This window comes from Spermophilus citellus (assembly GCF_964194105.1).
Source record: "Spermophilus citellus genome assembly, chromosome: 1".
Lineage (NCBI taxonomy): Eukaryota > Metazoa > Chordata > Mammalia > Rodentia > Sciuridae > Spermophilus > Spermophilus citellus.
This window is the reverse complement of record NC_138182.1, coordinates 53,986,445-54,014,047: the sequence shown is the minus strand read 5'-3', so window position 1 is coordinate 54,014,047 and position 27,603 is coordinate 53,986,445. Positions and strand designations below refer to the sequence as shown.

At 35.6% G+C, this 27,603-nt stretch overlaps 1 protein-coding gene, 1 long non-coding RNA gene and 1 pseudogene across 6 annotated transcripts in view; 2 read left to right on the top strand and 1 right to left on the bottom strand.

Annotated features, from left to right (window-relative positions):
* The window catches only part of LOC308654458, a 1,408,498-nt gene that overhangs the window by 820,322 nt on the left and 560,573 nt on the right, over window positions 1–27,603 (top strand). The window lies entirely within an intron of this gene.
* DIAPH3 (diaphanous related formin 3) overlaps window positions 1–27,603 on the top strand; it is a gene marked incomplete at its 3' end in the record, with an annotated part of 478,285 nt that overhangs the window by 28,293 nt on the left and 422,389 nt on the right. The window contains exon 2 of one of the 4 annotated variants that reach the window (XM_081278660.1): window positions 4,579–4,611. The exons of the other annotated variants lie outside the window; for them this stretch is intronic. Within the exon in view, the coding sequence (XP_081134786.1) occupies window positions 4,579–4,611 (33 nt within the window). The remainder of the gene's footprint in view (window positions 1–4,578; window positions 4,612–27,603) is intronic. 4 annotated transcript variants of the gene reach the window in all.
* On the bottom strand, window positions 228–2,313 carry LOC308652060 (oxysterol-binding protein-related protein 9-like; annotated as a pseudogene). The gene is made up of 3 exons: window positions 1,513–2,313; window positions 593–1,370; window positions 228–426 (listed from the first exon to the last, which is right to left on the bottom strand). The product of its transcript is annotated as an oxysterol-binding protein-related protein 9-like (transcript).

The following is a 27,603-nucleotide window of genomic DNA, read 5'->3' as shown; positions in this document are numbered from 1 at the left end:
TCAAAACCTACTAAAGTTTTCTCAGGACTGAAGTCAAAATCTGAACTGCTGTAGACAAAAGGAAGCTTTTCCAGCTTTATTTTTTTATCTGCGCCAGAAAGTCCAGTATCCCTGACGTAGGAACCACTGTAATAAGAAGGGAATGATAGGTTCACCCAAAGGAAAACTGTTGCTTCATTAGGACAATTTGCCTTGGTCATCGGGTGTAACCTTTTGTGTTTCCCAACCTAATGCTTCACAGCAACAAGATGTTTCAGTAATGGTTCATCATAAACCCAGCATTCTCCATCTTCATAGAATAACCTTGTCTCCCACTAAATTTTCTTCTTCCTTCCTTCCTTGGGTTTCTGTTCTTTGCCTTTCTTCAAGTTTGTACTTTGCTTCAATTGCTACATCAGTGTCTCTGATTTTTAAATTGAAAGTGACATCCTTCTTTTTTTAATATTTATTTTTTAGTTATAGGTGGACACAATATCTTCATTTGATTTTATGTGGTGCTGAGGACTGAACCCAGTGCCTCACGCATGGTAGGTGAGCGCTCAACTGCTGAGCCCCAGCCCCAGCCTATGAAAGTAACATCCTTCTAAAGGCAGCAGGACTCATATTCATTCTGATCTTTCAACTTACTCACTTTCTTCTTGGTTATAGGCAACCTCTGTATTTTCCCATGTTGCATATTTTATACACATTATACTATTCCATTCCCCTTTGATCAAGCAAAAATACTTCCTGTCATTTGGAGAAAAAAATCTCAGCAGTAAATCTGTGTTTCTTGCCTCCATAGAAATAGAAAGGTTTAGTGTGGAAGACAATATTTGTACTATAAACTGTTTTGGTACAATTAATATTGCATTCTCCTCCTAGTTCCATTGAGGGACTGTGAGGATAGACCTTCCATAACTGTTGGGGAATGTGAGAATGTAATGTTCATTGTAGTCTAAACATGAGACACATCTTTGCCTTCTGTTGTGCACCCCAGTTAACCCCCCAAGGAATTTTGATTTAGTCCAGATATGAGCATTGAATTGGATTTTCTTATTAAAACATTCAGCATAATAGACTGAAATGGTGGATGATGGGAAAACTGAATGTTACACTATTATTGGAAACCTAAAGAAATGGCCTTTCTGAAACTAGCCTTGTGTTCTCTTTCATGTCATTTGGTAATGTCCAGTGACACTGAAAGATCTCACCCAAAATGGGATTGTATGGCTTTTGGTTACTGATACTTTCCTTTATGCATGAAAGGCTGAGAGGTATCATTTCACAGTCTGAATGATTCGATCCCTATGATCTTTATGATCCGGATGTGCAAAAATGTCTGCATACATTTCTAAAAGAGATCTTTTTTCAAGAATGAATATTGGGGGCTGGGATTGTTAGCTCTGTGGAAGAGCACTTGCCTAGCATGTGTGAGGCACTGGGTTCGATTCTCAGCACCACATACAAATAAATAAAGGTTCATCAACAACTAAAAAATATTAAAAAAAGAATAAATGTTGGAAGAACTACCTTAGTAAAATCCATTCTGAGCCTAACCTGTGACAAGAGGTGCATGATAACACTCTTGTACTCCTCCACTGACCCTGCCTCCTCCTCCTCATCTCTGTCATCACGTGAACCAAAAAGGTCAGCATCACTTGTCGCATTGGACATGGAAGAATTCCGTGATTCTGTGGTATCTGGACGCTTTAGACTATTTCCTGAACTGCTGTGTGTCAAGATTAAGGCAGATCCAGAAGAATCTATTAAGTGCTTCGGGGATGAGCCACTGTGAAGGAATTCATCAGCATCACAGAATTCATCTACATTGCTAGAGTAAGAGAACTCTGGGACTGTATTTGGAGACAAGTTGACATGACTTGGAGAAGTCAGACTGCTAGTGGTGAATGCCCACTGCCTGTACTATTTGGTGCTGGAGTCTGATGATGTCCCAAGGTAGCTAATACAGGTCCAACAGGTAGAGAAGATGGCCACTGCTCTGACATACAAAACTGAGCTGGTTCTTGAGGTAAGACAGTCTGGGAAGGCATTGTGCTGATCACAGGTTCCAAGGGACTAGGTAGATATTGCATCTACAGGATTAATAGTACTTTTAGTAATCTGCAGCAACACAGTGCAGTGTTTAATTGATTCTACCATGTTATTTGTTGTGTGAGAGTTTCAGTTTTCTTTCTCTCTTCATCATCTTTACAGTTTTGAAGCTTGTCATCCAAAAGCTTTAGTTGCTCTATCAAGATTTGTAGGTAAGCATCTGCCTTTGTCAGTTTTTTTGTCAAAATCTTGGACTTTAGGAACAAATCCTGAATCTAAACCTCCAGAGGGCTGTTGTAAGGAGGCAGGGGGAGCACGACATTGGTGCCTCCATCCTTGCCTGAGCAGGCAGCAGGGACCCCGGGGACTTAGGGGTGGGGACCAGGCTCTTGGGGTCTATTCACTGCAAGCGGTGAGCAAGAAAGCCATTTGCAAAGGCCATCATCTTTGGTGCCTCCTGGAGTGGGAGTGGGGGCCTGCTCCTGAGCACCCCTTTTCTACCCCATCCAACAGATCCCCAGGTGGCATTGTAGGCAGCTCAGCCAGAGGTTCATCCCCAATTTGAGGTCTTTGAAGATGTATAAAAATGTCTCTCTTGGATGTTTATATCTGGATTTTATGTAGTTTTCATATTTGTGACTTGTATGCAGTTTTTGCATCATAAAACTTGCATGGGACCTATTATTATTTCTCTTGAAATTTTTTTCATTGTCTCCTCCCCCCCTTTTTTTTAAACATCATTTTTTTGTAGAATTGTAGAATTTCAAATGGCATTTTCCTGGAGCAACTTATTTGTATTGGTCTTTGGGAATATTTCATTAGTGTAAATATTTTCACTTTACAGTGGCATACTCTTCTAAATAGAACTTCAGCTTTATACTTGAGTTCCTTGACTTTACCTTTTAAGCATTAGGACCATTGGCATACTATTGTTAGAACTTAAGTACTTTCCTTTTGTCACAGGAGCTTGAAATGACCCCTTTTAGGACTGACAAGTTGTGATTGGGGTGATAACCTCCCATTGTAGAAAAACAAGAGAGATGTAGTTAACCAAATGCAATGGGCTGGAAACCTTTATCAGCACATACAGTAAGTATGTAAGCAGAGGCAGGGAGGGGAGCCCTGAGCAGGCATTTCCTCTGTGTTGGTGTTTTTTACTTCCAATTTGAGAGTTCTGTGGGTTTGGGTTTAATTGTGATAATGGTCTCTGGGGTAACATGGGCTGTAAGTGCCTTAAGAACTCCAGTCTTGTTAAGAATCAAGCCCACTCTGAAAGATCACTGTGCATATTTGTTCATTTCAAAGGTTGAAAATAGTATTGATAAAAAAGAAATTTTGTAGCCCAGCATTAGACACATAAAATCAGTCCCATGTTATTACTTTTTTATTCCCATATCAGAGTGGGTGTGGCTAATGTTATTAATTTGGTACATTCTCTTTGGTGTATATAAAGTTCATTTTAGGTTCTTTCCCTTACTTTTCTCCTTTTGTATTTGAAGAAGGAACATATTGATGAAAGAGAATTTGTAGTAATTTACATTGTACAGATTTTTAATCTGGCTCATTACTGAGGTAGAGTCATGAACATAGAAATACTTCAGTGTACAAACATGAATGACAAATTTCATTCCATTTCATAAATGTTGAATTTGAATAACTATGTGCCACTTACTGTGTTAGATGATGATTGTTAACTCCTGTTCTTTTAGAATTATAAAGGAATAGATCTGATTTTCCCATTTAGAAAATATTGGACCCTTTTTCTGCTCTTTGAAAGATCTGATGCTCCAATGAATAAGAGGAAGGACAATTGAGTTCAGCTACTCAAATATAAAATTTTTCCCTACTCCCAGATTTAGAAAACAGATTTTTTTCCTAAATATATATAATTTTTATTTTGAATTGTGCTTTGTGGGAAACTAATTTATTCACTATCTAAAGTGGTCTTATGTTTGTCTAGCAAGAAAATCCGCAAAAGGGTTCTCAAAAAAAAAGCTAGCAATGAAATTGAAAAGTTTCTATTCTCACCCATGGTGATAAATCAAAACTGATGCTAAAGATGCAAATAGTCATTCCAGCACATTCTTTTTTGTTACTAGAATTGTTTAAGTTAATTAAGCCAGCAAAGTACTTCATTATCTGTTATGCTGCATACTAATGGTAAATTAAAAGTTTTACTGTTCTATAATATGAAATTTTCTGAAAATCATATTTAAATCTTTATTTCCACCATGTCTGAAGTCTGTATATTTAAAGGTAATTAATATAATTAATTAGGAAAATATATTTATTGTACCACAGGTTGCTAATTTGCGATGTTCACAAATCCAAGAATTTTTAACAAATGTTTGAAACTACTATGTGCATAGTAACTTTTGTTCATCTTTTTTGAGAGAGAGATTAAAACAGTATATAATGCATTTTTGTTAGACTGTCAGGAACTTAATTACCTTCAAGTTAGTATTGTAGAATTTCAAATATCATCTATTAACTAAAATAAAAAAGCTGTTATAAATTACTCATTGATTTTTTTTTCATTTGCAGCATTTAAATATTAGGACACTGACGGATGATATGGTAAGGTTATCCTCAACATTTCTTTTGTCATGAATTTTAATTAACCATGTAATGCTCATGGTATGTGTGTTAACTCCTTTGGAATTGCTAAAAACTGATGCATTGGGAATTTACTGTTTATAGCGCTAAAATATGAGGGATTACTGACAAAACACATAAAGTTGTTGCCTTTAATTGAGAAAGGGAATAGTCAATATGTTAATTTAAAAAATTTGTTTAATTACAAATTGTTAGTCAACTTTGAATCATTCAAATCAGCTGTCATTCTTTGGGGATGAATTGCACACTTCCAAAAGAGGTAGGAAAAAAATCACTTGAGATATGTCAGCTTTTCAGAAATATGTAGTTGCTAATTAAAGTAAAGCAGACTAAAATATGCATATATTTTAGAAATTTTGTTTATAAATGAAATCCAGACATATCCTTAATATGTGTGTTCTTCATGTTGTTAATAATAGTCTCTCATGGGTACTTAATACCTTAAAGCAACACTGCAGATACTTGTAATACAAATATTAGCATATTTAGCTAAGTTTTTCTGAGAAATTCATTTTCTAGTGTAATTCTTGGTTAATGGTAAAGAAATAATAAAAAGAACAAAGCCCAAATAAGCAATAATATCACAGTTATGTAAGCATGACATAGAGGGAAAAGCACAGCACTCCTTTGACCAGGTGTGTGAATTCAGCTTCACTATGTATTAAGCATGAAGTAGAGTGACTACATCATACTAAGCACTCAAAATGTTAGCTCCTCTGCATATCCAAAGTGATGTCTTTGGCACCTGGGTAAGGTACACATGTAAAGGTGAATGACACATAGACCTTGACACAAATGATTTAAAAAATTAGAATGTTTGTTTCCCTCTAAATAGTATCTAAGAAAAGGATATTTGTGAAAAATATTTAGTATAACATTTGTTCACATGTAGTTCACATGTAGTTATTTTTGCTTAACAACAAGAATGTGTTCTGAGAAGTGTATTGTTAGGTAATTTCGTTGTGTGAGCATCATAGAATGTTATGTACACAACCTAGGTGGTATAGCTCATTACACATTTAGTCTGTATGATATATACCACTGTATATGTAGTTCATTGTTGACTGAAAAATGCTGTGTGATTGCATTAGTATTTAAAAAGCAATAGTGATGGGCTGGGATTGTGGCTCAGTGGTAGAGCGCCCGCCTAGCACGGGCATGACCTGGGTTTGATTCTCAGCACCACATAAAAATAAAGGCATTGTGTTGTGTCCATATACAAAAATTCTCTCCCCCCCCTCTCTCAAAAATAAAAAAAGACAATAGTTATATGGAACACTTATGTAGTCTACATAATTATTTCTCACCTTGAAAGGCAGATGTTCCAGGCAGCTCCAAGTCCTGTACACTTACTGTGCTAACTTATCCCAGTCTCAAATGACTTCTTAGGGCAATAATAACCAGTTGCAATTTTTGTATGAATTTTTATAAGAACACAGAACCATACGATGATAGATTTATCACAGCTTTATTGATATAATATATATAGCATTCAATTCACCCACTAAAAGTATTTAATTTAGTGCTTAGTATATTTGCAAGAGTAATCTAACCACTACTACAATCAACTGTAGAACATTTTCATCATCCTCAAAAAAAAGCTTAATTCCTTAAAATGAGCTCATATTCCTCATTTTCCCTCAGCTCCCTTAGCTTCAGGAAACTACTAGTCTATTTCCCCATCTCCATGCATTTGCCTGTTTTGAAAATTTCACATAAATGGAGTCATATTATACATGGTGGTGGAGTCTACAACAGGCCATTCTAGAAACCATCTTGCTCTATCTTATATGAACACGTGGGTTTATTCTCAGTGGAGCCTTTGTTAAGTCTATCTCCATCCTGTTACTACTCCTTACCATTACCCTCCTTCTTGCAACTGCCCTTGGTAGGGTCCGCACTTTGGGCACCTAGTGGATATTTTTAGCACTTCATCATTTATCTGACTTTTTCACTAGTTTAAACCTTTGAAGGCAGGGACATTGTGTTGTTAATATTTCCAGCAGCCAGCATGTTGTCTGGCACTCGTAAACGTTTCAGTGTTTGTTTTTGAGGACCTCCTGCTAGTCTTTCTGACCACCTGCCTACCTGGTCGTGACTGCTGCCTTGCCCTGCTTTCATCTTAGGTGCATGAATGACCTTCTCTTCTGAATTCCTCCTTGGCCATCTTCACGTGGACTTGATGACTGAACTGCTGTCTCCTCATTCTTTTTTTTTTTTTTATTGGTTGTTCAAAACATTACAATGCTCTTGACATGTCATATTTCATACATTTGATTCAAATGGGTTATGAACTCCCATTTTTACCACATATAAAGATTGCAGAATCACATTGGTTACACATCCACGTTTATACATACTGCCATACTAGTGTCTGCTGTATTTTGCTGCCTTTCCTATCCCCTTCCTATCCCCCCTTCCATCCTCTCCCTCCCATCTTCTCTCTCTACCTCATCTACTGTAATTCATTTCTCTCTCTTGTTTTATTTTCCCCTTTCCCCTCACATCCTCTTATATGTAATTTTGTATAGCAATGAGGGTCTCCTTCCATTTCCATGGAATTCCCCTTCTCTCTCCCATTCCCTCCCACTTATTGTCCCTGATTAATGGTAATCTTCTCATTCTTGCTGTTCTTTTCTGATCTTGTCTTTAGCTTGTCTCCACAGTAAGATCAAGCAGGTCGTCTAGTTATGGCAGCTGGGTCCATTGCCCCAGAGGTCTGAAAATAAGCATAGCCATTTTGGACTAGAGATACCAAAGAGTAGATTCTTCCTTACTTGCTGTTAACTGACATAGAGTGTGTGGAAAGAGTGTTGGATTTAGAATCAGAAGAGTCTTGTTGAGAGACAGACTTCTCTACTACATAGCTCTGTGACCTTTACAGATCCATTATTTTCGTGTTCCTTTATTTGTATTGAGGCAGGATTAATCTCTCCCTTCCTCATAGGGGTTTGATGAGTTGCATTTAGGCAGAAGTGTATTGAACTGCTGCTCTCAGTTCTGTCCCTTTTTACTCTATTTTACAAACATTTTCTGATATATGACAGAGAGGTAGTGTGACACATTTGCAGCTGAGCCTTACAGGAGATGTGTGCTATAGATCAGTGTGAAGCTGTGAGAAGGGAAAGGGTAGATGGATATTTTGAGGACTCTTTAAACTATTTATGGTGTGTTAGAGCTCAGGGAAGCATTTGCCACTGGTGCTCTGATAGGTACTGGCAGTATGTTTTCTAATTAAAGTCTGCCACCCCCATAACATATACGTTCCATGTGTGCTTTTCATTTAGAATTTCTTAATGTGAATAGCCATTTGGTAGAACTCAAGAAAAGGCATATAAAAATAGTTCTGCTGTAGTCACAGGTTTGAATAATGGTATGTTAGAAACATTAAATATGAACATACGGGAAGCATTTATGCTAAAAACCCATCCCTTTAAGTTGTTTGGTTAAAGGCCTGCAAAAGTATGCCTCATTTAAAGTTTTTTTCTTGAGAGTTAATATCAGAATTGAATTTCACAGGACAGTCTTGTTAAAAGAATGAAGGATTACCACAGTGTTGGGGTTTCTAGGCAGTGTTATAGACGTTGAGCAGTGAGCATTCTCTGGGTATAGGTGCAGTTTAGTTTATTACTATCCATTGGGGGTACCTGGGTTGGGAAGGAGGTTTCCTCAGAGGCACAAGGTTGGGAGGAGGGAGAGCTAGAGGAGATCAGTTTGAAAAAGTAAGTTGGAAAAAATGGAATATGGACTTAACAATGCTGAGATATCCATCAAAGTGTCCCTGAGTGTTTTTGGAGCTTAGGAGTTCTTTTGACTTTCTCTTTTCTCCCTTGTCCCTCACACCATTTGTCCGTAGTGCAGTATTCGTACTGATCTTCATCTCTTTTATACTGCTAGCCTATTTTGTCCTATAGCAATGGTTTTCAAACTTGGTTTTTTTTTTTTTTTTTTTTTTTTTTTTTTTTTGACTACGACCCACAGTAAGAGGTAGCATTTTTTTTCTTTCTTTTTTTTTTCTTTTTTTTTTGCTAGCCTAACCATAGAAAACTACAAACTGGGTCTCAGTTTAAAACAAAGTTTTTGTAACCAATATTTAATGTTTTAAGCATAATGAACTCTGATTATTTCCTATTTCTTTCCACTTTTCTTCACTCCTCTCTCATTATTTTTGGGGAAAAAAAATGATAGTGATCAGATCCACTAAGAGGATTTAATGACTTACAAGTAACAACTACAGCTAGAAAAGCAAAGTTCGCCTGCATAGGAACTAGAAAGTCATGAGGTCTCTCAATTAGTGTCTATTCTTTATGAAAGCATGTAGGAAAGTTAGGTTAGAGGGACAGTCTTGATTGACTTTGTATAAGTTCTTTTGCTTTCAAGTTTGGTATCCCTGTTTATGGGGATTGTTTAAGGGAGAAGTAAAAAAAAATACTGAGTAAATCATACATTTAAAATATTAACAGTAGGATTAGTAACATGCACTTTTTTATTGAGGCATGGTTTGCATACAATGTAACATACTAGTTTCAAGGGTAAGTCTGAAGTTTGACAAATGTATGCAATTATGTATGTGCTACAGTCATGATAGAAAGCTTTTCATTACCTCAACAGTTCCTTGTGTGCCCCTTTGCAGTCAATTCTCTTTCTTTGTGACTCTTAACAATCTGTTTTCTGAACTACAGTTCAGTTTCTAGAATTTCATGTAAATGGGATAACATAGTATATTATCTGTGTCTGGCTCACTGGTAAAACTACAGTTGGTTGGGTTCTTTCCAGTTTTTGGCTCTTATGAATGAAGCTGCTGTAAACATTTTTCTTTCAGGAATTTTTTCTTCATTTCATCTGTGTTTTTGAGTTTATGGAGATAAAGATGTTTATAATATTTCCTCATCTTTTTAATGCAAGATCTGTCTTGATGCCCTCTTTTCCGAAGTTGATATGGACACTTTGTGACTTTTAGTTTTTCCTTGTTTCATCTAACTAGATGTTGTCAATTTTATTGATCTTTTAAGAGACCCAGCTAATTTTCAATATAGTTCATTTGTTTCAATTTATTTATTATTTTCTTCATTATTTCATTCCATCTGTTTTTTATGGGTTTTAAAGATAGAAGCTTAAAACATTGATTTGAGACTTTTTTATGGAAATTTATAGCATAAGATTCTCATATCTGAGACCTGTTTTAGCTTCGTTTCACAAATTGTGGGATGTCTTCATTTTTGTTCACTTGAAAATATTATTCCCTATTGATTTCTTCTCTATCTATAGATATATGTTTTAGTATATATTGCTTAATTCTCAAATTTTTGGGATTTTCCTGCTTCTTTCTGTATCCGATATATAATTCTCCTGTGGACTGACTTTTGGTTTGTGTGAGTTCAGTCCTTCCCAATGTAAGTCTTGCTATATGTCCCAGAATGTGGTCTATCTTGGTGAATGTTCTCTGTGTTTCTGCTTTTATTGGAATGAATCTATAGATAGTGAAGAGGTCATGATGGTTGATGGTGTTCACATTTTCTATTTGAATTTTCTTGTCTCTTGTTTCAGTTATTTTTAAGGGAGAAGTGTTGAAGTCTCCAACTATAATTTTGCGTTTTATTTATGTCTCCTTTCCATTCTATCAGCTTTTGCTTCATGTCTTTTGAAGCTTTGCAGTGAAGAGCATATAGTTGTCCCTTGGTCTCCATAGGGTATTGGTTCCAGGACCCCTGCAAATACCAAAATCCATGGATGCTCAACTACTTTATATAAAAGATTTGCATATAATCTTCACACATTATATATTGTGTAGGGAATAATGACATGAATAAGATATTTGTACATAATATGTTCAGTACAGACCCAGTGGTACAGATGCAACCAATATAGGCCTAGATATATTTTCCATCCAAGGTTGCTTGACTCTGTGGATATGGAGGTGCTGACTATATGCATTTAGGATTGTTGTGAGTTGTTTAGTATTATGAATGACTTTTTTTGTCCCTAGTAGTAATCACTAGTTTTTAGTCCTTGGAAATTAGTAGATTTATCTACTCGATATATTTGTCTGCTTCTTCTTTGAAGAACAAATACTTTTTGACTTTTGGAATATCAAATTTTCTTGATTTCATATTTCTCTCTTTTTCTATCGTGTGTGTGTGTATGTGTATGTTTCCTTTGCCTTTCTTACACTATTTTTATTTCTTTTTTCTTCTGAAGCTATGGCTCTTCTCTGTATATGATGCTTTACTTGGATGATGACCTCTTAAGTTTTCAGCTGCCACTTACGTTGCTGTCTATGACCTTTTCCTCCAATGAGACATACTATCATCATTGGCCTAATGGTTGCAGTCACATGGATGTCCCATTTTTGCTAGAAACTGTACATGCCCAAGCTGTACACTCTTCTCCTAATTTTTTAAAAGATATTTTTTAGTTGTAGATGGATACAATACCTTTATTTATTTATTTTTATGTGGTGCTGAGGATCTAACCCAATGCCTCACCCATGCTAGGCAAGTGCTTCACCACTGAGCCGCAACCCCAGCCCCCTCCTAAACTTTTCATTCCTGTATTTTCTTAGTAGTTAGCTTTATCCTTATGCACTTTCTTGGTGGTTATTTTTTGACCCTGTCTCCTCTATCAGAGTGATAGTGTCATCATTTTTCTTGTCTGGACTCCTTAATAGCTTTGTGTTGCTCCCTAAAAAGATCACTTTCAGCAGAACAATCAGAGTGACCTATCTAAATTGTGTATCTGGTTATGCTTTTCCCTATTCAAAACTGCTTATTTGCATCTTTTATCCATAGGTTGAGGCTGTGGTCTTTAATGTGGCATGTGAGGACTCCCTGCTAGGACCCTCCCTCTCTAACTTGATGTACAGCCCTCAGTTAATATGCAGGAAGCTTCTTGGGAATAGATTACTGACAGATTGTAAAAATATAATTGGGAGTGAGTCTGGAAGAGGCTGGGCAGCCACAGGCTTAGGCTAGGGGGCTTGGAACCTGTCTCTTGGAACATGTGTGCCCAGTGAGCTGCTGGTGCAGAGGCAGGCTTGACTTTTTAATACCTGAAATACATCTAAAATAAAACAAAAAGAGAGAGAAACATAACTGAGGAATTATAGCTCTAGTTAAAAAGCATAAGTATGGTGTAATTATTAGCTATGTGCTAAATATTATCCCAAATGTTAGCTTTATCCATACGTTTAACCTTCACTTGAGCCTCTGAGTAAGTCCTAGTATTTCCAATTTTAAAGATGGGGAAACTGAGAGCTTAATAAACTTTTTCAAAGACTTGGGTAGCCAGGAATATTGGCAGGCTGGCTCCAGAGAACATCTTTATCAAGAGATTATGCTTCCACTTAAGTACTATCCTTTTTACTACTGAACACCAAGTATCAAATCTAGAAGTGTATCTCATTATATTCTGCTTTTCTTTTCAAGCCATCTGTATGAGACTTCTCACTTGTAAAATGACAGGGATAAAAGGTATTATAACCATTGATCTTAATCCTGAGAAAAATGTTTATAATTGTGAAGACATATCTAAATTTTCTGTAATGAGATATGAACTATTTTGAATATTTTAAGTAAACAAAATGGTGTAAAGAACATTGGAAAAACTTCTGTGCAGGATTTCTTTACAAATCTAGCAACAGTTGTACCCTGCTCCCAGATACAGGTATAGACTTTTCTGGGTCCCCTTAAGGCTCCCCATGGAAGTGGAACCAATGTGGATATTGCTTGGTCTGGGATGGGTTCTATCAATTGCTTTGAGAAGCTCTTCCCTTCCTTCTTCTTCTCCTGGATGCTGACTGTTCTCTGTGAACTTCTTAACAAACAACTCATGCAAATTCTGAGTGTTTTCTGTGGGTCTGGTTCACTCAAAGATAGTTCCCCAGGTGAATGGCCTAAAAGGATGGGCTTTGTCTACCTGTGGACTCTTCCTGTACTTTCTGAGATGTGATAGGTTTTGTGGGATATATGCTGAAATAGACATCACACTCACGCCAGGAGAAAAAATGATTTAAATTTTCTGTCTTTGTGCCTAACTTTTGAGTGAGATAATGAAATATAAATTATTAGTTTTGACAAAATAAGAGCTCAACTTAAAAAAATTATTTTACTGGGGCTGGGATTGTAGTTCAGTGGTAGAGTGCTTGCCTAGCACATGTGAGGCACTGGATTCAACCTCAGCACCACATAAAATTAAATAAATAAAAAATTACTTAAATAAAAAATATTTTTTTAAAATAAAATTTTTAAATTAAAATTTATTTTAAAAAAATCTAACTTATAGAAAATCCAGAAACATCATTTTAAAAAGTTATTTTGCTGGCCTAGTAAAATAGTAGGCTTTCTTTCCTTTTGCATTTCTATTAACTTTTTATATTTTCCTTGATAAGTTAAAAACAAGTGATGAATCCAAAGGTGTTAATATTTTTTTTACATTCTTTTTGTCAAACTATACATTCAAAATAAACTTTTCTGTATAAAATAGAAATACTAGCATGAACTGGGGCAACTCAATATAAATAATAAAATATATCAAAACAAGTTCTATAGACTTAATATTTACCAAGTCAGGTGGGCCTTTTAAAGCCCATTAATATGAGTTAATTAGGACTTCCTGTGCTGAGATTTTCTGTAGTAGCATTTAAGTACTAACTCAGAATCTTTAAATATTTATGGGATAGTTTAGAGAGTGCCTCCTCATATGAGTAGAAACGTGAGAATGAGATCAAGAGCTCTCAGAGTGGAATATACAAAGATGTAGTGTATGCAGGTTTGTTTATTCATTTTTTCCACTTATTCATCAGATATTTATTGAGTATCTAATATTGTTATAGAAATACAAAGATTTATAAGAATGTGTGCCTCCTGGGAATATAGAGAAACAGACATGTATATAGTGAGTAGTTGTAGTGTGGTGTGAGGGGGGCCACAACAGTGTACAGGATTCAGTAAAAATAGTGAAATATACCTGATCTTGGGGAAAGGTGTAGGAAAGATGACTTTCATTATGAGTCTGAAGGACAAGTTGGAATCCAGACTGGCAGGAGTTGTAATTTTTTTTTTACCCTGTAATAAATTTACTTCTGAGATGTCAATGGAATGGATTGCTAGTGGAAACACATTAGAAAGCACTTAATGATATCTTTAGAGGACTTTTATGTATGGGTAATATTGAGCTGTGCCTTTCAAAAATAGTAATATTTATTTAGAGGACTAATTTATACTTACTGTTTATATTTGAACATGGATAATTAGAATTATTATCCTAGATACAACTTCGCGTTTTTCTTTTTTAGTGGTTTCTGTGTTCCTTCCTTTTGGTACTTTCCTTACTGCCTTTATTAACCAACTTTCTGTTTCTGTGACAAAATACCTGAGATAATCAACTTAAAGAAGGAAGGGTTTAGTTTGGATCACAGTTTCAAAGGTTTTACTCCCTCATAACATGGTGCCCTTGCTTTGGGTCTGTGGTAGTGAAGTACATCTTGGCAAAAGCATATGGCAGAGAAGGCCTGTTTACCACATGGTGGTGGTGGGAGGATGGGGGGTGAGAGAAGCTGGGATCCCACTATACCCTTCAAGGGCATAATCCTAGGGGTGTAACTTCCTTCTACTAGGCCCTACAACCTAAAGGTTCTACCATTTCCCAGTAGTCCCACAGATTGGTGACAAAGCCTTTAAATCATGGGCCTTTGGGGGACATTCAAGATCTAAACTACATTACTACCATACATTATGACATTCAATTACAGAGGTTCATATTTGTTTGTAGGCTAGGTGGACTATTCTTTAAATTACAATTGTTGGGAAGAGCCTGGGCTATTACTGAATATCTAAAAGCTTAAACACCTGTCATTTTCCCTAATATATTGTTATGTAAAATATTGTTGAGAATGATTTAGCAATGTAAGAAGCAATGACTGGTGTTCAAGGCCTGGAGGATTGGAAGGTAATTGCTAATTTATTCAACAAATATTAATAGAACTATCACTCTATGCTTAAAGTCATGCTAAGTTCCAAGGGTAGTTTATTGAATAGAATGACAATCTCTATTCTCAAGGACTTAAAGCCTTATCCAGTAAATGTATGCATTTACAGGCAGGTTCAGAATGGTATGCAGGGTACCTAATGGCAAACTCCAGATCTGCAGCATCTACTCCATTCTTGTGGAATGAGGAAGGGCCCCTACATGAATTGTAGCTCAAACTGACAGCTGGATATTGAGTTGACATTAGCTAGTAAAGAGGATTGTGGGGGTGGAATGGAGGGTCAGTTCTGGAAAGAAAAAAACAACATGTGCATGTTTTTGAGAAATAAGTTTGTTCATTTCATGTAGATCATATAGTAGGAGGTGGTGGAATAGTGGTGAAGAGATTGTCTGATGAGGAAGTCAGGATCAGATCAAGGTGGATCTTGAAGAGTAAGATTTGAATGTCATTTATGCACAATGGAGAACCATTGAAAGATTTTAAGTAGGAGTGAGGACATGATTGGATTTGCATTTTCAATAAGATCAAAACAATAATGGTGTAGAAAATTGCTTACAGTGGTGGGGGTAAAAGGGGAGTGAAGACTTGGAAGCTGTTTAGGAGGCTGTAGAACTTATTCTAATAGCCTAAACTAGGGTAATGCCTGTAGGGATGGAGAGAAGATGAATTAATAAAGTGTAATCCATAGGGTTTGTCTATCGTTTTACTGGTTTTCATTAATTATCACAATTCAGATCACTTTTCAGCTAGCATAAGTCAACACAAGAAGTCTTAATTAATTCATAGATTCTGAAAGCACCCTTGTTTTGTATTTCTCCATTCAGGTCTGAGTGATCTCTTAAGCTGACATTATCTCCACTCCTCCACGCTTTCCTCTTACTTTGTCCTTTGGAACTTAAAGTCTGTTATTTTAATGTTTTCTTTCCTTTTTGCTGTAATTGAAACCTGGATGATGTTTTGTGGCTTTATTTTCCTGCTTGCAGTTCTTTTTGAAGCACAAACCATGAGAGTATGCAGCTTGTTGCATTTTTTTTTCCCTTGTTACTAGGGATTGAATCCAGCAGCGCTTAACCACTGAGCCACATCTCCAGCCCAGTTTTTGTTTATTTTTCAAATTTTTTATTTTGAGACAGAGTCTCTCTAAGCTGCTTAGGGCTTTGCAAAGTTGCTGAGGCTGGTTTTGAATTTGGCAATCCTCCTGCCTCAGCCTCCCAAGCCACCTCAAGTATAGGCCTTCTCTTACCTCCCACTGATTCACTGAGGACATTAGAACTTGAGCTACTTTCTTTTTTTCCACCAGTACTTCTGTGATCAGTCTGTATCCATCTATCAGGGTTCCCAACCTGGAGCCTGTGGATCAGGAAGGCATCTGTTGTGGAACTTATGGTGTCGGAAAAAAATCTTTATTTTCATTAATTTTTAAGTGAAATTCAGTATTTTTATTAATTTTGAATATAGGGAGAAAACAGCCATCATTGTATTAAGACATAAGAACAAACCATAATAGTTTTTACCTGTGATTTTCACCAGCAGAAATCAAATGTTTTCAAAGTACATTAGTTATTAAGATATTTCAGAAGTAGTTCATATTCAACATGTTGACATTAAACTTGCATTTACCCTTTCTTTAGTGCAGCAATATATTACTATATTAATCTTTATTTTAATATTTTGATCTTTTTACTTTAGTTTTTTTAAATTGTATACATTTTTATTTTAGACACTTAAAAGTCTTACTCTGTGTGTAGCTTCAAATTACTCATCTATTGCTATGTGATAAGATTATGATGTGGCTCAGGCTGCAGTCCTCTGAAGTCCTGATAGGACTGGAGGATCCATTTCCAAGATGGTTTACTCATAGCTGACAAGGTGGTGCTGATGTTGGAAAGCGCCCCCAGTTCTTCCTCTGCATGAACAAGGGAGAGAATTGAACAACAGCAGAAGAGGTAGAGAGGGAAGATGGGAGGGGAGGGGAGGGGGGATAGTAGGGGATAGGAAAGGTAGCAGAATACAACAGTCACTAATATGGCATTATGTAAAAATATGAATGTGTAACCGATGTGATCCTGCAATTTGTATTTGGGGTAAAAATGGGAGTTTATAACCCACTTGAATCAAATGTATGAAAGATGATATGTCATGAGCTTTGTAATGTTTTGAACAACCAATAAAAAAAAATAAAGGTATTGTATCCAACTACAAAAAAAAAAAAAGAGTATTGGAGTATGCAGTAGTTGGTGTGATAGGAATTGTTATTGTGTGATAAGACTGTGGCCTAACACTGGGGATATTTAGCTTATCACACCTGAAACAGTGGCCAGTTTTCTTCCTACTGTGGTCTGTCTTTGTGGAACAGGCAGGCATACTGCTTGGCAGTTAACCGGCACAATCTCATATAGTTCTTCAGACTTATATGAGGGCTCCTCTCACATGCCTGCTCTGAAAGTCTCTCTTGAGGTATTCTCCAGTCCAGACTTAATCATTTATTCCTATCTGTTGCTAATTTTCTTGGGGGCACTGAAAGCATTTTATTTTCATTTTAATACTTTATCTTGTATTTTTCCCCCAAGCGGTGCCATCTGCGGATAAGGTTCTATATTTTATGTATTTTTATTATTCGGTAATCATTCATTCATACCTTTGAGTATCAACTGGCTGACTTCTAGATGTCTGCTAGGTACTGTTATGTAGGCTGAATATTCAACAGTGACTATAATATGTGTTGGTGTGAAACAAATTTTCCCAAAAATTAATGACTTAAAACAGCAAACATTTATTTTATCATACAACTTCTGTGGGTCAGGAATTTGGTAGTTGCTTTTATGGGTGGTTCTAGCTTGGGGTTTTTTCATGAGGTTTAACAAAGATGTAGTTAATGGTAAATTAAAGCCTTTTTTGGGATTTCCAATATATTGGAGTCATAGGCCAAAGTTCTGATTCCGGGGTTCCCAAAAAACAGCTCTGGCAACTACACCAAAATCCAAACAGAAAAGGTAATGGTGGTGAATAGTAGGAAAGGAAATTTTAGTCCATATGACCACACTGGAAAGACAAAGAGAGATCCAGTATCTTCACTCTGTCCTCTGGTTGCTGACATGATTGGGGGGTGGAGGGTGGGGTGTGACAGAATTACCTATTTAAGCAGGCTTGGTCAAACTGTGATCTGGTAGTCATTGACTTCTGGCTTTGTCAGGTAGCTTCAGAGAAGTCTTGTATCACTTGGGGCAATTTTCACTTGTTGTTCAGAATGTTTATTTAGACCCATGGTCCCTGAAGTGGGAAGTTCAGTTCCCATGAGGTGGTTGCTCCTGTTTAGGGCAGTCTCACCATGGGGTGATGTGCCAGCCTCCTGGTATTCCTAGAAGGTGCAGGGCAATGACCGAAGACTATGAGGCACCACTCCAGTGGTCTGAAATAGAATGCTGCAAGTCTTCCCTTAGTCTTCAAGGGGAAAAGATAGGTTAGGTAAATTTAGGGCTAGTAGTTTTTAGAAGAACATTTTTTAAATGATTAATCTGTTGTCCCAAGTTTTCAGTTCTGCAAATATTTCAACAAAATTGACACAGGTGCATTAAAATAGGTTGGAAATCATAACCCGAGCATATATGTAATATAATATATGCATTAATATATCAATATGTATAATATATAATTATGTTAATTGTATAACATCAAATATAATTAATGTGTAATAATATTAATGTTATACTATAACTATTATATGACTATATTCTTACTGTTATAATACAATTCTTATATAATTGCATATTATATACTGTTTAAACATAGGACGATAGGACAAAATGAGTTAACATGCCTACAGGTAGAACTGAACAAATCATAAAGTTTAAGGTAGCAAAGAAGACAGATACAGCCAGGCTTCATCCTGTAATAGTTACCCATGGGGTATCTGCTAGCCTAAGAAGATAGTCACTGCTTTTAGTAAAGGCCGTGTCTTTATGTCCCTCTTACAAGATAACTCACATGATTGTTGGCAAGGGGCCTCTAGCTTTTGGTAGATTTTGGTTCTTTGTCTTGTGAGCCTCCCCTTAGGTATTCTTGGGTGTTCTCATCATCTGGCTGCTGGCATACCCCAGAGTGAATGATCCAAGAAGGAAGAAGACAAAAACTTTAATCTTTTATGACCTTGCTTGTAAGTCATGTTCCATGATTATACCAGTCAGTGATCATTGGAGGCCAGCTCAGCAATTGTCTACAAATGATGGTTTGTCTCACATGGCATTTAAGATTTTAGTGGGAAAGAGATGGAGTCAACATTTACATAGTAAATGAAGTAATTACTATTCTCTTGAGTCATTTGAAAGAACCATGATAGAGAATGGGGTAGGTGCCTGTGCTACTTTAGATTGAGTGGTTAGGGAAGGCATTTCAGGCTTTTTAACCTGCAGTTAAAAGGCAAGGAGTGGTTTTCTTTCTTGTTAACACTCTCTGTGATAAGCATATCATGCAAGGCTTTAGGTAGTGTGGTGATGGTTAACACAACAAGCCTGTGGCCAGGCAGGATTCAGAAGCTTTTTCATCAGGAAGTTGTCAGGTTAGTGAGAAAGCTAATTAAAAAGTTAGGCTATTTTAATTGTCAGTTTGTTGAATCCTTTAAAATATAAAATTGCATAAAAATTCATAATTTTAAGTGACATATTTTAGGTATATTTGGTTAAAATTGATTCTATAGCTAGAAGGACCTTCTGTTTGCCTAATAAATTTTCTTGGATTACATGAATTTTTCCACTTCCGATTCTAAGTAAATACATTTATGATCATATGTAATTTTTCAAACTAGAGAAATGGTACAATGACTGATAATTATGTTTCCTTTTTAAAAAAACCTCACACTGTGCTTTTAGTATTTACAATATTGTAAAAGTGAAAACCCTAAACACTGAATTTTTTGCCACTACAGTATATTATAGCTAAAAATCTAGTATACAGCCTGATTTTTTTTTGTTTAATTAATTTTATTTAAGCTGTCATTACTGATTATCAGTGTGATTACTCAATATGAAGTAATACTCAGTAGGGTGCTCATTTAACCTCCCCTGAAGACAAGTGATATTAATTTATAAAGCTTAGTACGCCCCAGACACAGTCAAAGCTGTCTTAATTGTGGTATACCACCTCCAAAGAACATTATAATGGAATTCCCTGTTTTCTCTGTGTTTAACCAGGTTCTTCAGTGTGAATCATTTGTGTACTTTATTTGCCTGGGTTGAGTTCCTAGTTTGATTTTAAGAGAAGAATTCCATATAAAACTAAAATTTTTATATGAAAATAAAGAGTACACAAATTATAAAACACACATAAATTATCTCTAGCCAATTGCCAAATAACAAAATAACAGCCATCTTGCAGTCAGTATCGTGGGAATTTCTATCATTTTTATGTGTAAAATTATTTTTAAAGTTTGTTCATGTGTTGGTTTTCTATCATATATTTATGTGCAAAATTATTTTTAAGGTTTGCTCATGTGTCTTGTTGTACGTAGCTTTAAGCAAATTGTATGTGAAATTCACTGAAAGAAAAATCCATTTGTGCTCAGAATCAAAGTAACATTTCTTTGCAAAATGAAATTTGTTTAACACCATCTTAAAATGATTTGGTAGTGAGGTCTACTTTGCCCTATCTTGGTAATGTCCAGATTTTGTGGAGTCTACCTGGAGAGCTCAACAGCATTACATACCTTGGTGTGCTTTTACTATAAGCCCAAGGTTTCAACAGGCTCAGTTTACTGTTCTGGTATAGGAAAAAGGATTGCATTTCTTTTCCTCCTATGGCTCTTGCCTTATTTTGTCTTTCACCCTTCTAATTAGGAAAAATAAATAAAATTAATACATCAAGAATGTGAAAGCTGATAATCATATTCCTATCTCACATCTCATATCTTATATTCCTTTCTGGGCCTTTGTCAATTGATAAACTGGAAAAAGAATATGCTAATTTTTCCTATCTTGCCTTTGGCCAGCTATATGCTGGTGAGATTCAAATTAGCTTTTCCACTTGGGTAAGATCCAACCCTTTCCCAGGGTTTAGGTGCTAAGCAAAAGGGAGACCTGGATTAGTTCTATTTTATTGTTATTTTTCAAATTTTTGTGTTTTAAATTTACTTGTATAAATGTAGTTTACTGCTAAAAACATAATAGGTAGATTTTTCCCCCCTTTATGCTATTTTAGAAGCTAAATACTATGAAATTTTTATGTGGGAAGAGTTTTTGAGCTTATTCTTTGTTTAGAAATGCAGTTTTTTTCTAAGGATTAAGCAATTGCATTCCACCTGATGCTGCATTTCAAACTCTTAGCTGGTACCTGACATACAGAAAGCATTCATTCAGTACTTATTAGCCATTGTTAGTTTCATGACTTTTAGAGATTTTTATTTAAAAGCAGGTTTTTTAAATTTTTATTTTATTTTTTTGTTGTTGTTGGAAACTAAAGTTTTATACAATCTGTCCCTAATGGAACCATTAGGTTATTCATTTACACAGAAGCTTAAGTGCTTAAGCCAACTATTCCCATTTATTGACATGTTTACATTTATAATATTGATGTTGCATTAATGATGATTTGCATAATTTCACTTCATTATAAGTTCGGCATATTAATCAAGTTTCGATTTGTGTGAAGACTTGGAGTAGTTTCTATCTTTGGGAATTGATATTAGCTGCACAGAAGTGATGGCACTAGAGTCAAAACTCAAAAGATAGAGGAACCAGTTCCATTCTCATTTCCCAGTTGTTTAAGACAAAAATCAAGAATGAGTTTACAGATATACAGAGGGACAGTAACTTCTGCACATAATTCAGGAAGAGACAGTTTTTGTTCTGGGTTATTTTAGAGTAGAGGACGTTTATATTCTTGAGGCAGATGCCACTTTTCCTTGCTATATGGATAAATTCTATATATCCCTTGCTACATTTTCATATAGCCGTATAATTACTGCCTGTGTGCTAGTCTACTTGATTATTACACAGGTAAGTCCTATGCTGCTTATTTATCCTTGTATCATCAACATCTAATGAATTCTCCATTGCTCTTCATTTCTTTTCGAAGGTCTGGGATACCATGTAGTATCACTATGTAGTATCATCTCCCAATACACTACTTTGACACTTTTTATTGTACAAATGTGCTGCAGATGTTGTCTTTCCTTTGGTCTGTCTGAAAATGTCATTATTTTGCTTCTATGTATAAAAGGTATTTTCACTTAATACAGAATCCCAAAATGGTAGTACTTTTCCTTCAGATTTTAAAGAATCTATTTTTTGTTTTAGCACTGTTGTCATTGTTTTTGCTGAGAAATTAGCTGTCATATTGTATCATTTTTTTCCCTATATAATTTGTCTTTATTTCTTTGGCTGTGCTGCTGTGGTTTGTCTTTTATTTTTAATTTCCAGCAGTTTGTGGAATGCTTAAGTGTTTATATTTATTTTCTTATTGCATTTTCCTGAGCTGCTTGTATCTGTATGTCTGTATGTTTTTTAGATCAGTATGTATGTATTTTAGTCTTTGTTTCTCCATGTGTTTCCTGAGATGTTTCTTGCATACCATTCTCTTTCTGCTTCTGGATCCTAAGTACACTTGTGTTATGACATTCTATATAGTATCTCAGATCTTGGTTACTCTTTGATTCCCTGCTTCCCTGTGTTTTTCTTCTTTGTGTTTTAGTTTGAGTACTTTCTATTGATATGTGTTTAGTTCATGAATTCTTTTCTCAGCTATATGCAGGTTACTGTGCAGACCGACCATTCAATGAAATCTTCACTCCTGGTATACTATTCATTTCTAATGCATTTTTTAAAAAGTAGTTTCTGTGACTTTACTGCTGAAATGAATTTCCCATCTCTACTTGCTGTCAAATCCACTTCTTAAATTATGTCTTTTTGTTTTCTAGTTTTAAACTGCCTGTCTGGTAATTCCAATATCTAGGCCCCATCTAGGTCTATCTTTTTTTTAAAATTTATTTTTATTCTAATTTGTTATATACAACAGAATTCATTACAATTCATATTACACAAATAGAGCACAACTTTACATATCTCTGGTTGTATAGAAAGTATATTCTTACCATTCATTTCTTCATACATGTACTTAGGGTAATGATGTCCATCTCATTTCACCATCTTTTCTACCTCTATGCCCCCTACCTTTCCCTCTCACCCCTTTGCCCTATCTAGAGTTCGTCTACTCTTTTCATGATCTCCCTCCCAGCCCCACTATGAATCAGTCTCCTTATATCAGAGAAAACATTTGGCATTTGGTTTTTGGGATTGGCTAACTTCACTTTGCATTATATTCTTGAACTCCATCTTTTTACTTGCAAATGCCATGATTTTATTCTCTTTTATTGCTGAGTAATATTCCATTGTGTATATATACTACATTTTCTTTATCCATTCATCTACCGAAGGGCATCTAGGTTGGTTCCACAGTTTACCTCTTGTGAATTTTGCTGCTCTAAACATTGATGTGGCTGTGTCCCTGTAGTACGCTGTTTTTAAGTCCTTTGGGTATAGACTGAGGAGGAGTGGGATAGCTGTGTCAAATGGTGGTTTCATCCCCAGTTTTCCAAGGAATCTCCATACTGCTTTCCATTTTGGTTTCACCAATTTGCACTTCCACCAGCAATGTATGAGTGTGCCGTTATCCCCACATCTTCTCCAACACTTATTGTTGTTTATTTTCTTAATAGCTGCCATTCTGACTGGAGTGAGATGAAATCTTAAGAGTAGTTTTGATTTGCATTTCTCTAATTACTAGAGATGTTGAACATTTTTTCATTTATTTGTTGATTGATTGTATATCTTCTTCAGAGAAGTATCTGTTGAGTTCCTTGGCCCATTTATTGATTGGGTTATTTGTTTTCTTGATGTTGAGATTTTTGAGTTTTTTATGTATTCTAGAAATAGTGCTCTATTTGCTGTGCGTGTGTTAAGAATTTGTTCCCAATTAGTAGGATATCTATTTACCTCACTGATTGTTTCTTTTGCTGAGAAGAAGCTTTTTAGTTTGAATTCATCCTATTTATTGATTCTTGATATTAATTCTTGTGCCTTATTAAGGAACTTGGGGTCTAATCTGACATGATAGAGATTTGGGCCTACTTTTTCTTCTAATAGACGCAGTGTCTCTGGTTTAATTCCTGGGTCCTTGATCCACTTTTGAGTTGAATTTTGTGCATGGTGAGAGAAAGGGGTTTTATTTCATTTTGTTGCATATGGATTTCCTGTTTTCCCAGCATCATTTGTTGAAAATGCTATCTTTTCTCCAATGTATGTTTTTGGCACCTTTGTCTAATATAAGATAACTGTAATTATGTGGGTTAGTCTGTGTGTCCTGTATTCTGTACCACTGGTCTACAGGTCTATTTTGGTGCCAATACAATGCTGTTTTTGTTACTATTGCTCTGTATTACAGTTTGAGGTCTGGTATACTGGTGCCACCTGCTTTACTCTTCTTGCTGAGGATTGTTTTAGCTATTCCCAGATGAAATTCGTGACTGCTTTTTCTATTTCTATGAGGAATTGGGATTTCGATTGTAATTGAATTAAATCTGTATAATCCTTTTGATAGTATGGTGATTTTGACAATATTAATTCTTGTATACATGAACAAGGCAGAGCTTTCCATCTTCTAAGGTCTACTTTAATTTCTTTCTTTAGCATTTGGTAGTTTCCATTGTAGAGGTCTTTTCACCTGTTTTGTTAAGTTGATTCCCAAGTATTTTATTTATTTTTTGGTGCTATTTTAAATGGGGTAGTTTTCCTTATTTACCTTTCAGAAGATTTGTCACTGATATACAGAAATGCCTTTGATTTATGGGCATTTGATTTTGTATCTCGATACTTTGCTGAATTCATTTACTGGAGTTTTCTAGTGGAATTTCCTTTTTTTTTTTTTTTTTTTTTTTTTAGGAATAAATCATATCGTCTGAAAATAGTGCTAATTTTAGTTCTTCTTTTGCTATGCATATTCCTGTGATTTCTTTTGTCTGTGTAATTGCTCTGTCCAGTGTTTCAAGAACTATATTAAACAGAAGTGGTGAAAGAGAGTGAATTCATTCAATTTTTTTTTTCCATTTAGAATTATGTTGGCCTGGGGCTTAGCATGGATAACTTTTATGATATTGAGATATGTTCTTGTTATCCCTAGTTTTTCTAATATTTTGAACATGAATGTGTGCTGTATTTTGTCAAATGCTTTTTCTGAATCTATTGAGATGATCTTATGATTCTTATGTTTAAGTCTATTGATGTGATGAATTACATTTATTTATTTCCTTATGTTGATCCAACCTTGCCTCCCTGGAACAAACCCCACCGAATCCTGAATATTGAAGGCATCAACAAATTTCTAGAGTCAATATGATTTGTCTAGGTTGAATCAGGATGATATACACAATTTAAACAGATCAATTTCAAGCAATTAAATAGAAGACACCATCAGAAGCCTAATAACCAAAAAATCCCAGGACTGGATAAATACACAGCTGAATTCTATAAGCCCTATAAAGAAGACCTAATACGTATACTCTTCAAATTATTTCATGAAATGGAAAAAGAGGTAGCACTTCCAAACTCATGAGGACAATATCACCCTGATTCTAAATCCAGGCAAGGACACATCAAAGAAAACTTCAGACCAATATCTCTAATGAACAAAGATGCAAAAATTCTCAATAAAATTCTGGCAAATTGAATACAAAAACATCAGAATGATAGGTCTCTCTTTTTTGAGCATGGTTCACATTCTCATGCTCCTTTGTGTGTTTAGCAGTATTTATACGGTAGATATTTTATTTAAGTACTAGGAGAAACTGAAGCAAGTAATATTCTCTCTGACCTCTAAAAGTTATGCCCTTCTTTTAGACTGGTAGAGTGTGGCAGCTGGGGGTGAATTATGGAGAGGCTGAGTCAATTGGCTCTCTAGTTGATATAGGGCTGGCCTTTATTGAATCTATAGTTTTAATTCAGCTCATCCCTGAGTTGTATGTTACAAGGTATTATCATCTGAGCGTTATTGAGAATCTGGCAATCTCTTCTTTGACTTTACAACTGTGCTGCTAGCTTTTGAAACCAGGATTAATGTAGAGTTGCCTTTTAGTTTTTAGTTCCACTTCTTTAACAATTAGTTATCACTGTGACTTACCTTCCTTCTAAATGGAGATTTTTAGGTGTCAGATTTCTTTACTGGTTATACTAGGTGTTCAATAGAACTCCAATGTGACAGCCACTAGCTACATATGCAACTAAGGAACTGAATTTTTAATATTCCTTTAATTCAATAACTATCTATAACTACAGCCCATTATAATGAGTGGTACAGTTCTATATCTTGAATTTGTTACCAGACACTAGTATGTAAAAATGTGGATGTGTAACCGATGTGATTCTGCAATCTGTATATGGGGGAAAATGGAGTGCATAACCCACTTGAATCAATTGTATGAAATATGATATGTCAAGAGCTATGTAATGTTTTGAACAACTAATTAAAAAAACACAACAATTTAATATATATAGCCATGATGAACATTTCACAGACTCATTGATCATGTTTTTAAATGTACTTCTATATTTGATACTTAAAATGTTATTTCCTTTTCATTTTTGACATTTTATTTTTTTATTATTTTTTTTAATTTTATTTTTTTTATTGGTTGTTCACAACATTACAAAGCTCTTGACATATCATATTTCATACATTAGTTTGAAGTGGGTTATGAACTCCCAATTTTACCCCAAATGCATATTGCAGAATCACGTCAGTTACACATCCACATTTTTACATACTGCCATATTAGTGACTGTTGTATTCTGCTACCTTTCCTATCCCCTACTATCCCCACTCCCCTTCCCTCACATCTTCTCTCTCTACCCCATCTACTGTAATTCATTTCTCTCCTTGTTAATTTTCCCATTCCCCTCACAACCTCTTATATGTGATTTTGTATAGCAATGAGGGTCTCCCTTCATTTCCATGCAATTTCCCTTTTCTCTCTCTTTCCCTCCCATCTCATGTCTCTGTTTAAAGTTAATCTTTTCTTTCTGCTCTTCCTCCCTACTCTGTTCATAGTTGCTCTCATTATATCAAAGAAGACATTTGGTATTTGTTTTTTAGGGATTGGCTAGCTTCACTAAGCATAATCTGATCTAGTGCCATCCATTTCCCTGCAAATTCTATGATTTTGTCATTTTTTATTGCTGCGTAGTACTCCATTGTGTATAGATGCCACATCTTTTTTATCCATTCATCTATTGAAGGGCATCTGGGTTGGTTCCACAGTCTAGCTATTGTGAATTGTGCTGCTATGAACATCGATGTGGCAGTATCCCTGTAGCATGCTCTTTTAAGTTCTTCAGGGAATAGTCCAAGAAGGGCAATAGCAGGGTCAAATGGTGGTTCCATTCCCAGCTTTCCCAGGAATCTCCATACTGCTTTCCAAATTGGCCGCACCAATTTGCAGTCCCACCAACAATGTACAAGTGTAACCTTTTCTCTACATCCTTGCCAGCACTTGTTGTTGTTTGACTTCATAGTGGCTGCCAATCTTACTGGAGTGAGATGGTATCTTAGGGTGGTTTTGATTTGCATTTCTCTGACTGCTAGAGATGGTGAGCATTTTTTCATGTACTTGTTGATTGATTGTATATCCTCCTCTGAGAGGTGTCTGTTCAGGTCCTTGGCCCATTTGTTGATTGGGTTATTTGTTATCTTATCGTCTAATTTTTTTGAGTTCTTTGTATACTCTGGATATTAGGGCTCTATCTGAAGTGTGAGGAGTAAAAATTTGTTCCCAGGATGTAGGCTCCCTATTTACCTCTCTTATTGTTTCTCTTGCTGAGAAAAAACTTTTTAGTTTAAGTAAGTCCCATTTGTTGATTCTTGTTATTAACTCTTGTGCTATGGGTGTTCTATTAAGGAATTTGGAGCCTGACCCCACAATATGTAGATCG